We start from the raw sequence: 14,644 nt of genomic DNA, 5'->3' as shown, positions 1-14,644 counted from the left end.
AATTTTTTGCCCAGTAAAGATGCTGGGAGGTATTGTATTTTATTTTTAACTTAGTTAATTAATATTGAGGGTCCATCAACGGGCCTAATTAAATCAGGTATGATCGGACGGCCAGAAAGTCACCTCCGGTTCCCCTGATCTTTTTGATCCCTTCCAGTCCGTTCTCGAGGAGGGGAAGAGGGGGAGGGGAAGAGGTATGGAGGAAAGCGGGATCGAGGAGGCCGGCAGCGCTCCCTCGATGTCACTGTCGCGGTGGGTGGACGGGAGCGAGGTGGACTCGGAGTCGCCTCCGTGGTCCATCGAGGATGTCGACGCGGCGGGGTTCGGGGAGGAGCACCAGTCGATGCTGCGAAGGAGGTTGGTGAAGAAGCCGCGGAGGGTGGACTCATTGGACGTGGAGGCCATGACCGTCTCCAACGCTCACCGGCACGGCGAAAAGGTACCTTCCCGAGCGGTGGATGGTGGGTTTGGGCGGTTGTTGACTGTTCTTGAGATGGAACGCTTGTTGTTGAAAGTTCGCAAGTCATCATTTCGTTTTATTGGCGTGCTTAAATGTGATTGCTTCCATGAGTTTAGTTTACTTATGTTAAGAATGGTACCTTGCTTTGTGGAGATTTACGGAATTTGAGTTCCGAAAATTGGTTACTTTTAAGAACCCCGCAGTAGTTCTTTATGAATTTCTGCCTTTTGTAGGGTCTGATCAAAATTATCCTCCATTAAGTACTTGCTATATGCCAGTCTTTTAGTAATTTACTATTCCATTTTTTGACTATAATTCTCTTCAGCCAGAACAATTTCTATATAACTTGGAAGATTGTCAGATGTTAAAATTGATACTTTTTTTGATATATTTTAGTGGAATTTGGATTTGGCTTGACTATTTTCTTTAGACCAATTCAGCAGTATCGCCAATTGACTTTCTTTATGAACTGAAGTCATTTGAAGAATCTCTTGCTTGAGTCCTCCCTATCACTATCTCTTCCTTTTCCTTCGAATATGTAACTTTTGGCACTTCGCATACCTTCTTGCTTTCTCACATTGGCTAAAACAAACTACAGGACATCTCGATTTGGACTACACTAGCAATGGCATTTCAGACTCTTGGTGTTGTCTACGGTGACATGGGAACAAGCCCTTTATATGTCTTCAGTGATGTATTCAGTAAAGTTCCAATAAATTCAGAAGTAGATGTGCTGGGCGCTTTATCACTTGTGATGTACACAATTGCACTGATTCCTTTTGCGAAATATATATTCATTGTGCTGAAGGTTAACGATAATGGTGAAGGTATATCATTAAAGAATGATGTTACGCCAACACAATCCTGTGGTTTATCATGTTATGTTGGGAATTGGATCTGATTGTTGTGCAATCATTATATGCTTGCAGGAGGGACTTTTGCATTGTATTCACTAATATGTAGATATGCAAAGGTTAATCTACTTCCAAATCAACAACGTGCAGATGAAGATATTTCCAGCTTTAGACTAAAACTGCCAACTCCCGAGTTAGAAAGAGCATTATGTATAAAAGAAATGTTGGAAAGAAGGTCCTGTTTGAAACGAGTGTTGTTGCTATTGGTTCTTATGGGTACCTCTATGGTTATTGGCGATGGCATTCTTACTCCGTCTATGTCAGGTATACAGGTTCTTATTTTTTCTCTACCTATAGAATTGTTATCTAGTTGATAGCTTTCTGAGGTTGCTGTCAAATTCTGCATTTTTTTTATAACTGTGTGTTTTATGCAGTTATATCTGCAGTGAGTGGTCTGCAAGGTGAAGTTCCAGGAGTCAATGAAGGTTTCCATCCTATACTTGTTGAAATCATAACCATCATTCTCAAGCCTCTTAACTGACAAATAAGTAGTTCTATCTTCACACATCTGTCACTGCGATTTCGTTCCTCAACTTACAGTATTTTCAGTTTCCTCTTGCAGATGCTGTAGTCATAGTTTCAATCATAATTCTCATAGTTTTGTTCAGCATACAAAGGTTTGGGACAGGCAAAGTGGGTTTCATGTTTGCTCCGATTCTGGCACTCTGGTTTTTCAATCTGGGGTCTGTTGGAATATACAACATACTTAACTATGACACTACTGTCCTAAGAGCACTCAACCCAGCATACATCTATTTCTTTTTCAAGAGAAACAGCACTAAAGCATGGTCTGCTCTTGGTGGTTGTGTTTTGTGTATCACAGGTTTCTTATCTCTATTCCATTACCTTAACTTTTGCTTAATACCTCTTGCTAATTATCATTTTCTGGTTCTCTCATACATTACTAGAATTGTTTAATTTAAGCATTCAAGGATGTCTTATAGAGTAATATTATATTAAACATCAATTGCCAACTCCTGAGCAATAATATTTTTCTACCTTTTGGTTGATTGCTGCAATTGGCATGGAAAATCAAGTTCTAGGAATGGTAAGGTGTTTCCATAGGAAAACATTTACTATGGGCAGTGGCTGAGCCCATTAAATTTTTTGGTTAGTTATGTTAATAGTGCATCCCGATCAACTTTACATTGCCATAAAATTAATGTAGAGTATGCAATTGCAGAAAAAAGTTCATGTATCCAATGATGAGATCATTTCATGAGTTTTCAATGTCTTCCGTTGACAATAATAACTGCAAATCTCTTTGGGTAGTTTTGACATCACTCGGATTATTATAACTTGCGGCTATGCATATGCAAGGAAGATTTTAAGAAAACACATCCTCAAGCAAATAAAATGTCTTCTAAAAGACCCGAATGCTAAGATGTTTCCATGGTTGTATTATTTTTCTTCTTCTTGAACTGTGCATTGCAGCGTAAATTGAGTTAAAACTATGTAGCAGCATGGATAACGGCGGACTTAAGTTTAAATTGGTGAAACTTTTCTCAAGGCATTGCTTTCGTATATGCTCTAGTAATCTTTTCTAGTGCTTCTATTATTTCTCAATTATCAAGAAATGATAAGCTCTGCTCTTCTTTAATGCATTTCTTAGTTGTCTGTTGCTCTTAGATAGGATCTTCTTCCCTAAGTGCAGGAGCTGAAGCAATGTTTGCTGACCTGGGGCATTTCTCTGTGAAGTCTATACAGGTTGATGAAAATTAATTTTTCAGTTTAGCATGACTCACGAAGGACAATTAGCTAGGAAATCAAGTCTGACTTTATGCACTTAAACTTTTCGAACTGTGTGCAGATAGCCTTCACATCTTTAGTCCTTCCTTGCCTTCTATTAGCTTATATGGGTCAAGCTGCATATTTGATGAAATTTCCATCTTCAGCAGATAGAATTTTCTATGATTCTGTCCCAGGTGATCATTCATTGTCTTCACTATAACAAGTTTTATCTGCCCGATGTTTATCTTTTTCTTCGAAATCGTATAAATTTACAGTGTTGTGTATGTGCTTCTAGAGATTTTATTCTGGCCTGTTTTTGTTATTGCCACACTTGCTGCCATGATCGCTAGCCAAGCCATGATATCGGCGACATTTTCCTGCATCAAGCAGTCCATGGCTCTCGGCTGCTTTCCCAGGCTTAAGATAATTCATACATCCAAGAGATTCATGGGTCAGATCTATATACCCGTCATCAACTGGTTCCTGATGGTCATGTGTATAATCATTGTTACTACTTTCAGAAGCACCACCGATATCGCCAATGCATATGGTAGCTGAATGTTTTTCGAATTTCTATTCCTTTGATATGATATTTCAATACCTCCATCTTCCTCTTATTCTTCCTACAGGAATCGCCGAGGTATTGGTGATGATGGTGAGCACTTCATTAGTGACACTTGTGATGCTTCTTATATGGCAAACCAATCTGTTCCTTGCTCTATGTTTCCCTGCCATATTCGGCACGATCGAACTTATTTACCTATCTGCAATTTTCTCGAAGATAAAGGAAGGCGGATGGCTTCCGCTTGTTTTTGCTACGTTCTTCCTCTGTCTTATGTACATTTGGAACTATGGTAGTGTGCTGAAGTACCAAAGCGAGGTTCGGGAGAAGATATCCATGGACTTCATGTACGAGCTCGGGTCGAGTCTTGGCACCGTCAGGGTTCCCGGGATTGGACTCATGTACAATGAACTAGTCCAGGGCATTCCTTCCATGTTCGGACAGTTTCTACTCACTCTCCCTGCATGCCACTCCACTCTTGTTTTCGTATGCATCAAGTATGTCCCGGTTCCTGTCGTTCCTCAAGAGGAGAGGTTCTTGTTTCGCAGGATATGCCCAAAGGATTACCATATGTTCCGCTGCGTCGCACGCTATGGATACAAGGATATCCGTAAGGAAGACCACCATATGTTCGAGCAGCTCTTGGTAGCGAGCCTTGAAAAATTCCTACGAAGAGAAGCCCAAGAACTTTCACTCGAGATGAGTCTCCCTATCATTGAGGATGACGACGAGTTTGTGAGTTCCCAAATTGGAGTTGATGAGCTGCAAGTTCCATTGCTGTCTGACAAGGGAGCTCACAGAGGTCAATCTTCAACATCTGAAGGGAGTTTTCTGTCGTTCCATTTGGAGGAGGACACCGGTTTGGAATACGAAATCGCAGCGCTAAGAGAAGCAATGGATTCCGGATTCACATACTTGTTAGCTCACGGAGAAGTGCGGGCGAGGAAGGAGTCCTGGTTCTTGAAGAAGCTTGTCATAAACTACTTCTATGGATTCATGAGGAGGAATTGCCGAGCGGGAGCTGCCAACTTAAGTGTTCCACACATGAATATCATTCGTGTCGGTATGACTTACATGGTATGATCTTTGCGGACTCGTATCGGGGAGAAATGCACGACACATTAAGAGTACCATCTTCTTGCTTATCGATAGTTGATTTGTAACCAAACGTAGAATGTTTTCCCCCCTTCTTTTATCTGTTTCAAAACTAAAGCTACATCGAATGCTATGAAGGATATATCGAATTCCCTTGTTCCCGTTTAAAACGGCGTTATGACGCTTCGAGAACATCACGCTCGTTACATCCGAAAACCGTTGTATTCAACGGCACTATCCGTTTTATTTATTTATTTATTTATTTATTTGCTCGCTCGCTAAAAATCGCATTTTGGGGGTTCGATTGGATCGGCGATATGGAGATGGGTCGCATCGCCGACGCGTCCGACGAGGCGGCGCCTGCTCGCGGTGGTTTCTGCTGCTGCTTCCCCCCCTTCTCGAGCTCCTCCTGGAAACGGATCGACGCGGCGGCGCCGGGTACGGATGGTCGGAGCCGGTGGGGGAGGGTCAGGGCGGTGGCGATGAAGGTCCGGGAGTGGTCGGAGCTGGTGGCCGGGCCGAGATGGAAGACCTTCATTCGGCGATTCGGGCGGAACCCTAGCAGGGGGCGGGCGCCGCCTCCGGGGACGACGAGGTTCGGCTACGACGAGTGGAGCTACTCACTCAATTTCGACGAGGGACACGGCGACGGCGACGAAGACCAGGAGGGACCCCAGGGCATCGGCTACCGCGGTTTCTCTGCCAGCTTGGCGACGTCTCCGCCTGCTCTGTGTAAGTTCCCCGCCGGCCCTGACGCTCCGGCGTCGTCTCCCTTCGTCGTCAGCGGTCATTGATGCTAGGTCAAGCGCAGCAACCAGTGATGGTAACTGGTGAAACAGTGAGGGAATCGGTCAGAAGACGTTACGTAATGTGATTGGTCCCCGTTATATGTGTTGTAGAAGGATGGGAAACTATTTATAAATAATTCGTTATTTTTAAATGTAATGATTAAACTTTTGGGGACTCGTATCGTCACCATCGATATTTGTACGTGTGATTTCTCCGTGTAAAGGATCGCCACGGTAAAATAAATATGTTTGTGATTACTTTCTTTCCCACAGTATTTGGAAGGTCCATTAAGAACCTCCACATTAAATGTCATGTCAATATCATGTTAAAAGTAATTTTTTTATATATATTTCTCAATTATTAAAAAAAATTCTCAATAATTTTGTTATGATCCCATATTTTTTTATTATAGATATTTTTTTTATCTCTTTTGTATTTTATCATATATATAATTAAATTCTTATAGAATTTAAATATTTATGTAACACTCGAAATAATATTAATAATTAAAAAAATATCTAAATATTATCATTTATCCAATAAAAAATATAACATAATCATAATTAATAAATTATTTTTTTTACTAATTACAATCGTAGCATGCTTATATATGTTCAACCAAGTCAGCTCGAAGTCGATGATGCAATTAATTATCACGTAGTCTGTAATTTCTCCAGAGGTATTTTTAGAATTTTTGGGTGGAACCTTGAAATATTTGTCGCGGAAGATCTTATTTATCATTCGACCAATTGACTATTACATCTTTTTCATTCTCAATAATCATGTTGTACAAAATAATACATGTATACATGATATCTTTCAAATTGTCCTTGTACCAAAATTGTACTAGACCTCTTATCATTGCCCATCGAGATTGGAACACTCCAAATATTCGCTCGACATCCTTTCTTGGGGTCTCATGTACAGAAAGCTCTTGATGAAAGTAACTCATTCTGGATAGATCCTATCGATCAGATAGTATCATTGTATATTGTGTATTGTTAATCGTAAAATTAACTTTGGGTACATTTCCTTATGAGACGTTGAATAAAGGTGGTTCGTTAAGTATGTTAATATCATTACGTGACCCTATAATCCCAAAAAAGACATGTCATATCCACAAGTTTGTATATGTAAACACCATGATCTTCTCGAGTAAACCGATCTTTTCAAGCGACGGGGCATTTTTTTCCATTGTCAATGCATACAATCAAGACTACCCACTATGTCAGGGAAGTCGTGTCTCTGCTCATACATTTTAAGTAAGTGTTGGATATCAACAGCATTAGGTTTTCTCAAATATTGAGCCCCAAACACTTCAATTAACATCGACAGAAGTTGAATAAGTATTGGATGACAATTGTTTCACCAATCCATAGATATTTATCATAACGATCAGCAGAGACTCCATGTGCCAATTGATGGATAGCCGCTGTATATTTCTGAAGTGGTGATAAATATTTTTTTTTCGTCGCATCGACCTTCCATTGAAAATATTTTAAAAATGAGTTTTCAAAAAAAAAAACTTTCTTTACATTCGAAATCGACGACCCGATTTAATGATCCCGCATTCATGATTCCGATTAAAATACCATCTTCTTTGTGTTCTGTCGGAAGAATTTGGAGTGTTTTATCGTACCATTTGTTGTTGTTCAAATAATGGAAGTAATTTTTTTATTTATCTATATATAATCCGTATCTTTTTTTTAACTCATTTATCCAAAATTCACATAGCATATATGATTTAGATTTTCAGCGATAAAATCTTCTCAGATATTTTCTTAGGGGGTGTTTAGTTTAGAGGAATAGGAGTGGACAATGAGAATGAAAATTATTGATTGTCATTGTTAATGTTTGGATTATAGGAATAGGAATACAAATAAGGGAATGAATCCTTGAAATTGGGTAATAACTCATTCCCATGTATCTCCCCTTCAATAAGCCATTACCCTATTTTCATCAATCAAAATATTCCGTTATTCCAAAAATACCCTTGACCTAAAACTAAAATTTTCTCCCTTAATATCAAATATCAAAATATATTTATTTATTTTTTCTTTCATATCACTTCTCTCTCCTTGTTCTCGGAAGAAGATTTTAAATGGATAGATATTTTTGATTTTCACTGGAGATTGGGAATCGATGGACTTTCCATAGGACCCATTTTACTGGCAGGATTTATCAATAGTTTAGCTACTTTAGCAGCTTGGCCAGTTACTAAAAATTCACAATTGTTCTATTTTCTCATGCTAGCAATGTACAGCGGTCAAATAGGACTATTTTCTTCTCGAGACCTTTTACTTTTTCTCACCATATTTTCTCTCTCATCATTTTATCACACACTTTATCTCTCCTTAATTTCTCCTATCACACTCTCTTTCCTCTTTTTTCTCATTACACTTTCTCTCTCATCATACTTTCTCTCTCCTCAATCTCTTCCATCACACTCTCTTCCTTCTTTTTTTCTCATCATACTTTCTCTCTCCTCAATCTCTCTTGTCACACTCTCTCCTTTTTTTCCTCAACAAACTTTCTCTCTCATTATATTTTCTCTCTCATCATACTTTCTCTCTCCTCAATCTCTCCCATCACACTCATTGTTTTTTTTTCTCATCACACTTTCTCTCTCACTATACCTTCTCTCTCCTCAATCTCTCTCATCACACTCTCTTTTATCATTTTTTCTCATTACATTTTCTCTCTTCATCCTCTCTCATCATACTTTCTCTCACATTATATTTTCTCTCTCATCATACTTTCTTTCACTTATCCTGTCCGAACGCTGAATCAACGGACGCTGGGCACGTGGCGCTCTCCTCGTTGCTGACGTAGATCTCCGACCGGTCGGACGGCGCTCCGGCGAACCTGCACAAAAGTCGGGCCGGGAAGGGGTTCCCGGCGGCGACCCTCCGACGCTCAAGTTAGGCAAACAAGCAGTGAAAAAGTGGCTCCTAATCTTAGAATGCGTACCCCCGGCAAAGGATGAGGGCCTTTATATAGGGCAGCGGAGAAGCGAGTGTACACCTACCGAGGTGTACACGTGTCAGCGGCCCATATCCTAGTAAGGACTTGTCAGTGAGCTTACCTGACCCATAGTGCTACAGTCCAAGCATGTCCTCGATGGGACAGCGGAACTCCCTGTCATAAGATTTGAAGTATGGCCTACATGTGGAACATACCCGCTGTCAGAAAAAGATGTCACTTGTCCTTTTGCCCTTACTCCCTGGAGAAAGTCCGGCCGGCCGGCTTCCACGACATCCGGCCGGACGTATGCGGTGGTTTATTTGGGGAGATTCTTACTCACGTGCTTTGTGGAGACTGTTAGCAGTGCTACCTGATGGCTTTGGCCGAGCGTGCAATCCGATCGGCCCTGCGATCTTGTCCGCTGAGCGCCGGAACCCTGACTTTCGGCGAGACACCTTCAACCATCAACTAGACACCGCCGGGCCGCCCGGTCGGTCGAACCCGCCCCTCTCCGCCCGACCATCTGCTACTTTGACTTCCACGTGGCGTTGACTCCTCCGGACGGGGGCCCCTGTTCTTACAACCGGATCACTCACATTATATTTTCTCTCTCATCATGCTCTCTCCTATCACACTCTCTTTTATCATTTTCTCTCATCACAATTTCTCTCTCTTTATTCTTTCTCATCACACTTTCTCTCTTATCATATTTTTCTCTCTCATCATTTTCTTTTATCATTTTTTTCTCTCACATTCATCTTTCTCTCACATCTAATTTTTTTCTCTTATTTTCTTTTAAGGGTAAAAAAGAAAATTTTGATTGATTCCGATAGAAAATATGTAACTAACCAAACATTACTTTTAAGAGTGATATCCATGCTCATACTCATTCCCATTCCCATTCCACAATACAATGATTTCCATTCCGATTCTGATTTCTATTCATATTCCTAGGAAAGAACGAAATGCCCCCTTAGAAGAAATAGTGAGTTGAAAAAAATGATAAGAATAATGAGATGTTAAAGGTATATTTATAGATTTTTTTTTAAATAAAAAAAATAATATTTAAATAGTCGTTGCGGAACGGTTCAATCTTAACATTTAATATTCTTCGTTTCAACGTTCATTTGCCCTATTCTTTTTTAATATTTTTATTTTTTAAAAAATTAAGAAAAAAAAATTAACGCTCAAGGTTGAAGTAACTTATCGTTGAACGTGTTATATGTGTATTTTTTTAATAATAAATATTTTAAAAAATAATTAAAAAAATTTACTACAACAAAGTGACTCCATAAATCATCGTTTGAGTGATGGACGTCCCTTCGGAGTGGAAGGAAGCTCCTCCCACAGGAGATGGTGATGCCCTGAGACATCCAGCCTTTTGCTCCAATAGGGGAGCTCATTTCTGAAAAATCTTGAACAAAACGTCTCTTTAATATTAATTTACCACTAAAGTCAAAATTGGAATAAAAAAAAAATTACAAAGTATAAATACAATAATTTGCACAAACAACTCGAATGCCTTTTTTTTTTAATTTTAAAATTTCAAAATAACCATCCACCAAAAATTTACAAAAAGAAAAGCAAACGTTACAAGTTTTCACACAACTTTCCGTAAGTCTCTTACTCGAACGAGTCGACTCGGGGTCCCACCGGTTCAGAACTTGGCCGATCTGACCGTATCTGTTCTGTAACTTCCGTTACGGAGATCGCCACGGCGCGGCCGAAACGACCCCAACCCGTCCGACACGGCGCTTTTAACGTCCCCGTCCGGTGAGGGTTCGAAACCTAGCGGCGGCGGCGGCGGCGCTACGCTGCCTTCCTCCCCTCGTATCGCCCTAAGCGTCCTCCTTGCCATCTCCTGCAAGGCTCCTCCGCCGTCTTCAGCTGCCAGATTGGCCAACGCCTGCGGCACCCCTGCGGCCTTCGCCAGGCCACGGAAACGCAAGCTTCCATGGCTCATAAAGAATAGCGCCGCGACGCAGTGCTCCTTGACCGCGGCTTCCAGCGGTTCCCTCCTCAGCATTTCGGCCAGCACGGGCACTCCGCCGGAGTCCATCAACGCCGCCCTCCCTTCGTAGCATCCAGCGAGGTTGTGGATCATCATCATCGCTATCTGTGCTGGCGCCGGACCCTCCCCTGGCTCGACCGAAGCAGCCGCCTCTGTTGCCTTCTCTGACGCCACCGCGAGTAGCGCGTGAACTGCCCCAGGGGTGCGCAAGATCCTAGACCTATTGGCTGCGGCGAGAGAGAGCTGGTGGAGAGCCATGCCGGAGTCGTGTCGGGCGCGGGAGTCGACGGTAGATGACCGAGTGAAAAGATTGAGGAGCGGCGGTATAGCGCCGAGGACGCCCAGTGCGATGCGGTTGTCCTCCTCGAGGGCGAGACCGAACAGGGCGCCAGCGGCATGGTAGCGGGCCTCTGCGTGGCCGCTCCGGAGCACCTCGACGAGCGCCGGCACGATTCCGGACCTCAAAATCGGAACTTTGTTCATTGGTTCCAGCGAAAGGTTCACAATTGCGGCGGAGGCGTCGATCTGGATGGCCGCACAAGGCGAAATAAGCATGAAGCGGAGAGCGCCAAGGAGGCGCTGAGTGCAGAGGGCCACCCGCCGGTCGCGGCTCTCCCTTGTAGCCTTCCGGAAATTGGCGGCGGCGGATTCTTGCTCTGCTACATACAAATCGGTGAACTTGACCAGCGTTTCTTCCAGTGTATCGGTCTTCCTCCTCACCGATGGCGAATTGGCGACCCTTGTAGTTCTCTCCCGCTCCAACGTTCCATCCAGGACGACCTCGGAAGAAGAGAAGGAAGACGACGAATGACAAGAGGACGACGGAGGAGTGGATGCTGACGAAAAACTGGAAGATTTGTTCTTCTCTCGCTCGAAGCAAGGGACAGAAGTGGCGATTAGCGTGGGTTCCTTCGATTCCTCTTCCGCCACGGAAGGCAAAATGCCATCTTTCGCACCCTTTCCTTCAGGAACAAACTCGGAAGCTCGCAAGACTCCGCCTTTCTCGGCATCACCACCGAAATCTGAGCCCTCTTCCTCTTTTCCGCCATCAGACAACGCTGCAGACGAGGCGGCGGAGGGAAAGGGTTGCTGATTTGGGGGCATGAGGCGGCGGACGAGGGCGACGGCAGCTTCGGGAGGAAGGGCGAGGGGAGGTGTTAAGCTGCAGCGGGCGCACCATGCGACAATCGCAGACTTGAGGGCGGAGTTAGGGATGAGCATCGGCGGCGGCGAGAGGGTGAGGTGGAGGTCCGGCGGGGCGAAGGCGAGGTCGAGGCAGGCCTGGATACAGCTGCGCTCGAAGGTTTGGCCTGAAGGAATGATGACGGGGTCAGCCATCAGGGAGCCGGAGATCGGGCAAAGGAACTCCACCGGCGCGTCCGCCGTTAAGGAGGGCGCGGGCGACGACGCCGCCGAGGAGGACGGGGAGGCGGCGGCGGAGGAGGAGCGGCGGAAGGACAGCTTCCACCTAGTTTTGCTGTTGCTGCCCATGTCAGGCGTGGATTCCTGTTCCTAATCCAACCCAACCATCCCTTTCTCCCTTCCTCTTCCTGGAAAAGGAGTACTTTTGAGGTAGAGAAGGGAAGAAGAACAATACTTAGCCTCCAAGACAGCACATGGAAGGCTGCACTCTACCCTATTCATTAAATTCTTTGAAAATTCTTAACTAATTCAGATGTTTTTTTTTTTCATAATTTATTATGAAGATCCTGAAAAAGATTTATGTATTTCTAGACTGAAAATACCAAAACAAAATCTTTCAAAAACTGAACACACTCTTGAGTTCCCCATCTGATCAAGCTACTCTCATCATGACTCAAGAACGCTGGTGAACTTGGCTCTTTCATTCATTTCACATCATTCCTTCGACCAGCTGCAACTGTCATCATTGCAGCAAAAAATAGAAAAAGAAAAAGAGATGGAATTATTCTGATAAAAAAGGTTACTGAGCTCACTTTTTCTCTCTGGAAAAACATGTATCTGCGGAATAATTGAATGGCCTTTCATTTCCTGGGGGGTGCTTTTGCTAAACTTAATTGAAAACTGACACTTTGTGGATTAAGATGGGCAAATGAATGGACGCTTTCACGTTATTCAACAAAGGATAAAGATGCTTTTGGCTGTTCTAAATCATTAAGAAGATACAGTTTAATTCTCATCGATATATTTGTTATGTTTTTTTTTAAACTTAATAAATCATATATCAATTCAGTTGCTTCATATGTAACTTGTTAATTACAAAATATTTTTTTTCATACTTTATAAGTTTTTTAGTTTAAATAAATATTTTCATTAGGAAGAATGATGGGTGAGAACGTGTGTCGGTTGAGAGGATAATAAATGTCGATCTAATTTAGATCCATTTTAAAAATTTAAATTGAGACTTTAACTATATCTTGATTTGGAAGACAGAATTTAAGTCATAAATTAATTATATTATTATTGTGCTAATCTTGTTTTGCAGGTTAAATATTTTTATGTTGAACTAACACATTTTGCGGAGTAAAGGTAGCACAAAAGGCCTCGAGTGAACAGTACTCAAGGTGTCTTCTAAGCGATAGAAGACGTCTTAAGTACTATTCATAGAAGGCACCTTCGGAGAGCTTGGAAGACGCCTTCAGTCGAATAACACAGAAGACTTCGACAACGATAAGAAACTGAAGTTACGAGACAAAGTTTTGGGGTTAAAGGCGCCTTTAAGGTTATGGAAGGCGACATCAACGCTCAATAAAAGAGCATCTCGACTAAGGCTTCTTACACATCTCTTCTATGATCTTCTACGCGTCCGTTTGACGTTCCAACTGCTCCAGCTTCCTGTTGCTGCTCTGCTACGACATTTCTACGCCCGACTGCTATTGAGAAGTTATCCAACACTGAGCCTAATCTGATTATCTTCAAAAGTATTAGGTAACAAAGTTCAATTTTATACTTAATTATTGTAAAAGGAAAAGTATAGTGTGTTGTACTTGTTCATATTTTTTTTTTGTACTCGATCCCCTCTTCCGACGTGTTACACTTGTTCAATTAGATACTTAATCACTCATCGATACGTTCGCGGGACCTGGGTCTTGGAGCAGGAGTCACCGAATACTCTAAACCAAGTAAAACCAAATTTGTTTTTCATTTTTTTTATTTTCTCATTATTCAACTGCACTCATACTTAGTTTTTAAAAAGGAAAAAGATTTTTTTTTAAATCACGCGATTCACTCCTCCTCTCACGTGTATCTTGATCCAACAAGTGATATCAGAGCAGGTTCCGCTCTGAATTGGTGCAATTACCAATCAAGCCGGGGAATTAGTTTATTTTTTTTAGATTTCAATTTTTCATATTTTATTTGAATTGGTAAAATTTACCTCTTCAAATAACTCTTTCTCGTTCGATTTTAACTGGAAATTGGTGCAACACCAATCGAATCTTCGAGATTTCCTTTTACCTCAAACTCTGTTAATCTAAGACCTAGTCTTAGGATATTTCTCTTCATTTTTTTTGTAAGATAATCCAAATGGCCCAACTCAAAGGGTTCAGTACCACCCGCCCTCCTCTCTTCAACGAAAACGACTTTCCGTATTAGAAGAAGAGAATGAAAATCTACTTGAAGACGGACATCGAGTAGTGGTTCATCATCCGACAAGGGTACAGGGTGCATGTAAATGAAGCAACTAAAGTACCCCTCGATCCAGAAAGATGGAACCCAGATGATAAGAAGAAGACCCAGATTGACTCGAAAGCATTGAATACGTTCTAGTGCGGACTCACAAAAGAAGAACTCAATCGAGTTGGACCACAAGAGAATACAAAGGAGTTATGGGACAAGCTCATCGAATTACATGAAGAAACCAACGACGTTAAGGTAACTAAATGAGACCTACTTCTAAATTCTTTATTTAATATTAAAATGTAGGATGGAGAAACTACAAGTCAACTACACGCGAGGATCAAGGATATCCTCACGACTGCAAAAAGAAATGATGAAGGCGTGTTTTGAGAAATTTTTTTATTTTATTGAATTAGAAGGAAAAGAAATTCCTCTTTCAAAACATGTGTAAAGAATAAAAAAAACAAAGAGTGTTTTGCATGTTTGATTAAATTTAATTAAATATATTTATTAATTAATTA

At 41.8% G+C, this 14,644-nt stretch overlaps 3 protein-coding genes across 4 annotated transcripts; 2 read left to right on the top strand and 1 right to left on the bottom strand.

Annotated features, from left to right (window-relative positions):
• The first annotated feature begins 159 nt into the window (after positions 1-159).
• LOC121989991 (putative potassium transporter 12) lies at positions 160-4,904 on the top strand. Its single transcript, XM_042544280.1, has 9 exons — positions 160-439; positions 1,059-1,287; positions 1,390-1,638; positions 1,749-1,799; positions 1,937-2,197; positions 3,029-3,081; positions 3,185-3,299; positions 3,401-3,655; positions 3,735-4,904. Exons 1-9 carry the CDS (start codon positions 197-199, stop codon positions 4,748-4,750), a joined length of 2,472 nt encoding a protein of 823 aa, XP_042400214.1. The 5' UTR covers positions 160-196; the 3' UTR covers positions 4,751-4,904.
• Positions 4,905-5,033: 129 nt separating this feature from the next.
• LOC121990016 lies at positions 5,034-5,808 on the top strand. Its single transcript, XM_042544287.1, has one exon. The coding sequence runs from the start codon at positions 5,080-5,082 to the stop codon at positions 5,554-5,556; it is 477 nt and encodes a 158-aa protein (XP_042400221.1). The 5' UTR covers positions 5,034-5,079; the 3' UTR covers positions 5,557-5,808.
• A 4,207-nt stretch (positions 5,809-10,015) lies between these two features.
• Positions 10,016-12,520, bottom strand: LOC121989975 (U-box domain-containing protein 39-like). Of its 2 annotated transcripts, none has more exons than XM_042544266.1 (2): positions 12,482-12,520; positions 10,016-12,399 (listed from the first exon to the last, which is right to left on the bottom strand). In XM_042544266.1, the coding sequence occupies exon 2, from the start codon at positions 12,015-12,017 to the stop codon at positions 10,173-10,175; it is 1,845 nt and encodes a 614-aa protein (XP_042400200.1). In that variant the 5' UTR covers positions 12,018-12,399; positions 12,482-12,520; the 3' UTR covers positions 10,016-10,172. The 2 variants fall into 2 exon arrangements, with proteins under 2 accessions (XP_042400200.1, XP_042400205.1); XM_042544271.1 differs by lacking the exon at positions 12,482-12,520 and having other exon boundaries at positions 10,016-12,076; positions 12,303-12,450.
• Between the last annotated feature and the right edge of the window lie 2,124 nt (positions 12,521-14,644).

This window comes from Zingiber officinale, chromosome 1B (assembly GCF_018446385.1).
Source record: "Zingiber officinale cultivar Zhangliang chromosome 1B, Zo_v1.1, whole genome shotgun sequence".
Lineage (NCBI taxonomy): Eukaryota > Viridiplantae > Streptophyta > Magnoliopsida > Zingiberales > Zingiberaceae > Zingiber > Zingiber officinale.
This window is presented reverse-complemented; position numbering and strand designations above follow the sequence as displayed.

Excerpts from the sequence above, each read along its gene's own strand:
- LOC121989991 (XM_042544280.1), top strand. The coding sequence starts at position 197 with ATGGAGGAAAGCGGGATCGAGGAGGCCGGCAGCGCTCCCTCGATGTCA. Across the intron at positions 1,639-1,748 it reads TCTTACTCCGTCTATGTCAG|TTATATCTGCAGTGAGTGGT; the intron begins GTATACAGGTTC and ends TGTTTTATGCAG. Across the intron at positions 1,800-1,936 it reads AGTTCCAGGAGTCAATGAAG|ATGCTGTAGTCATAGTTTCA; the intron begins GTTTCCATCCTA and ends TTCCTCTTGCAG.
- LOC121990016 (XM_042544287.1), top strand. The coding sequence starts at position 5,080 with ATGGAGATGGGTCGCATCGCCGACGCGTCCGACGAGGCGGCGCCTGCT.
- LOC121989975 (XM_042544266.1), bottom strand. The coding sequence starts at position 12,017 with ATGGGCAGCAACAGCAAAACTAGGTGGAAGCTGTCCTTCCGCCGCTCC.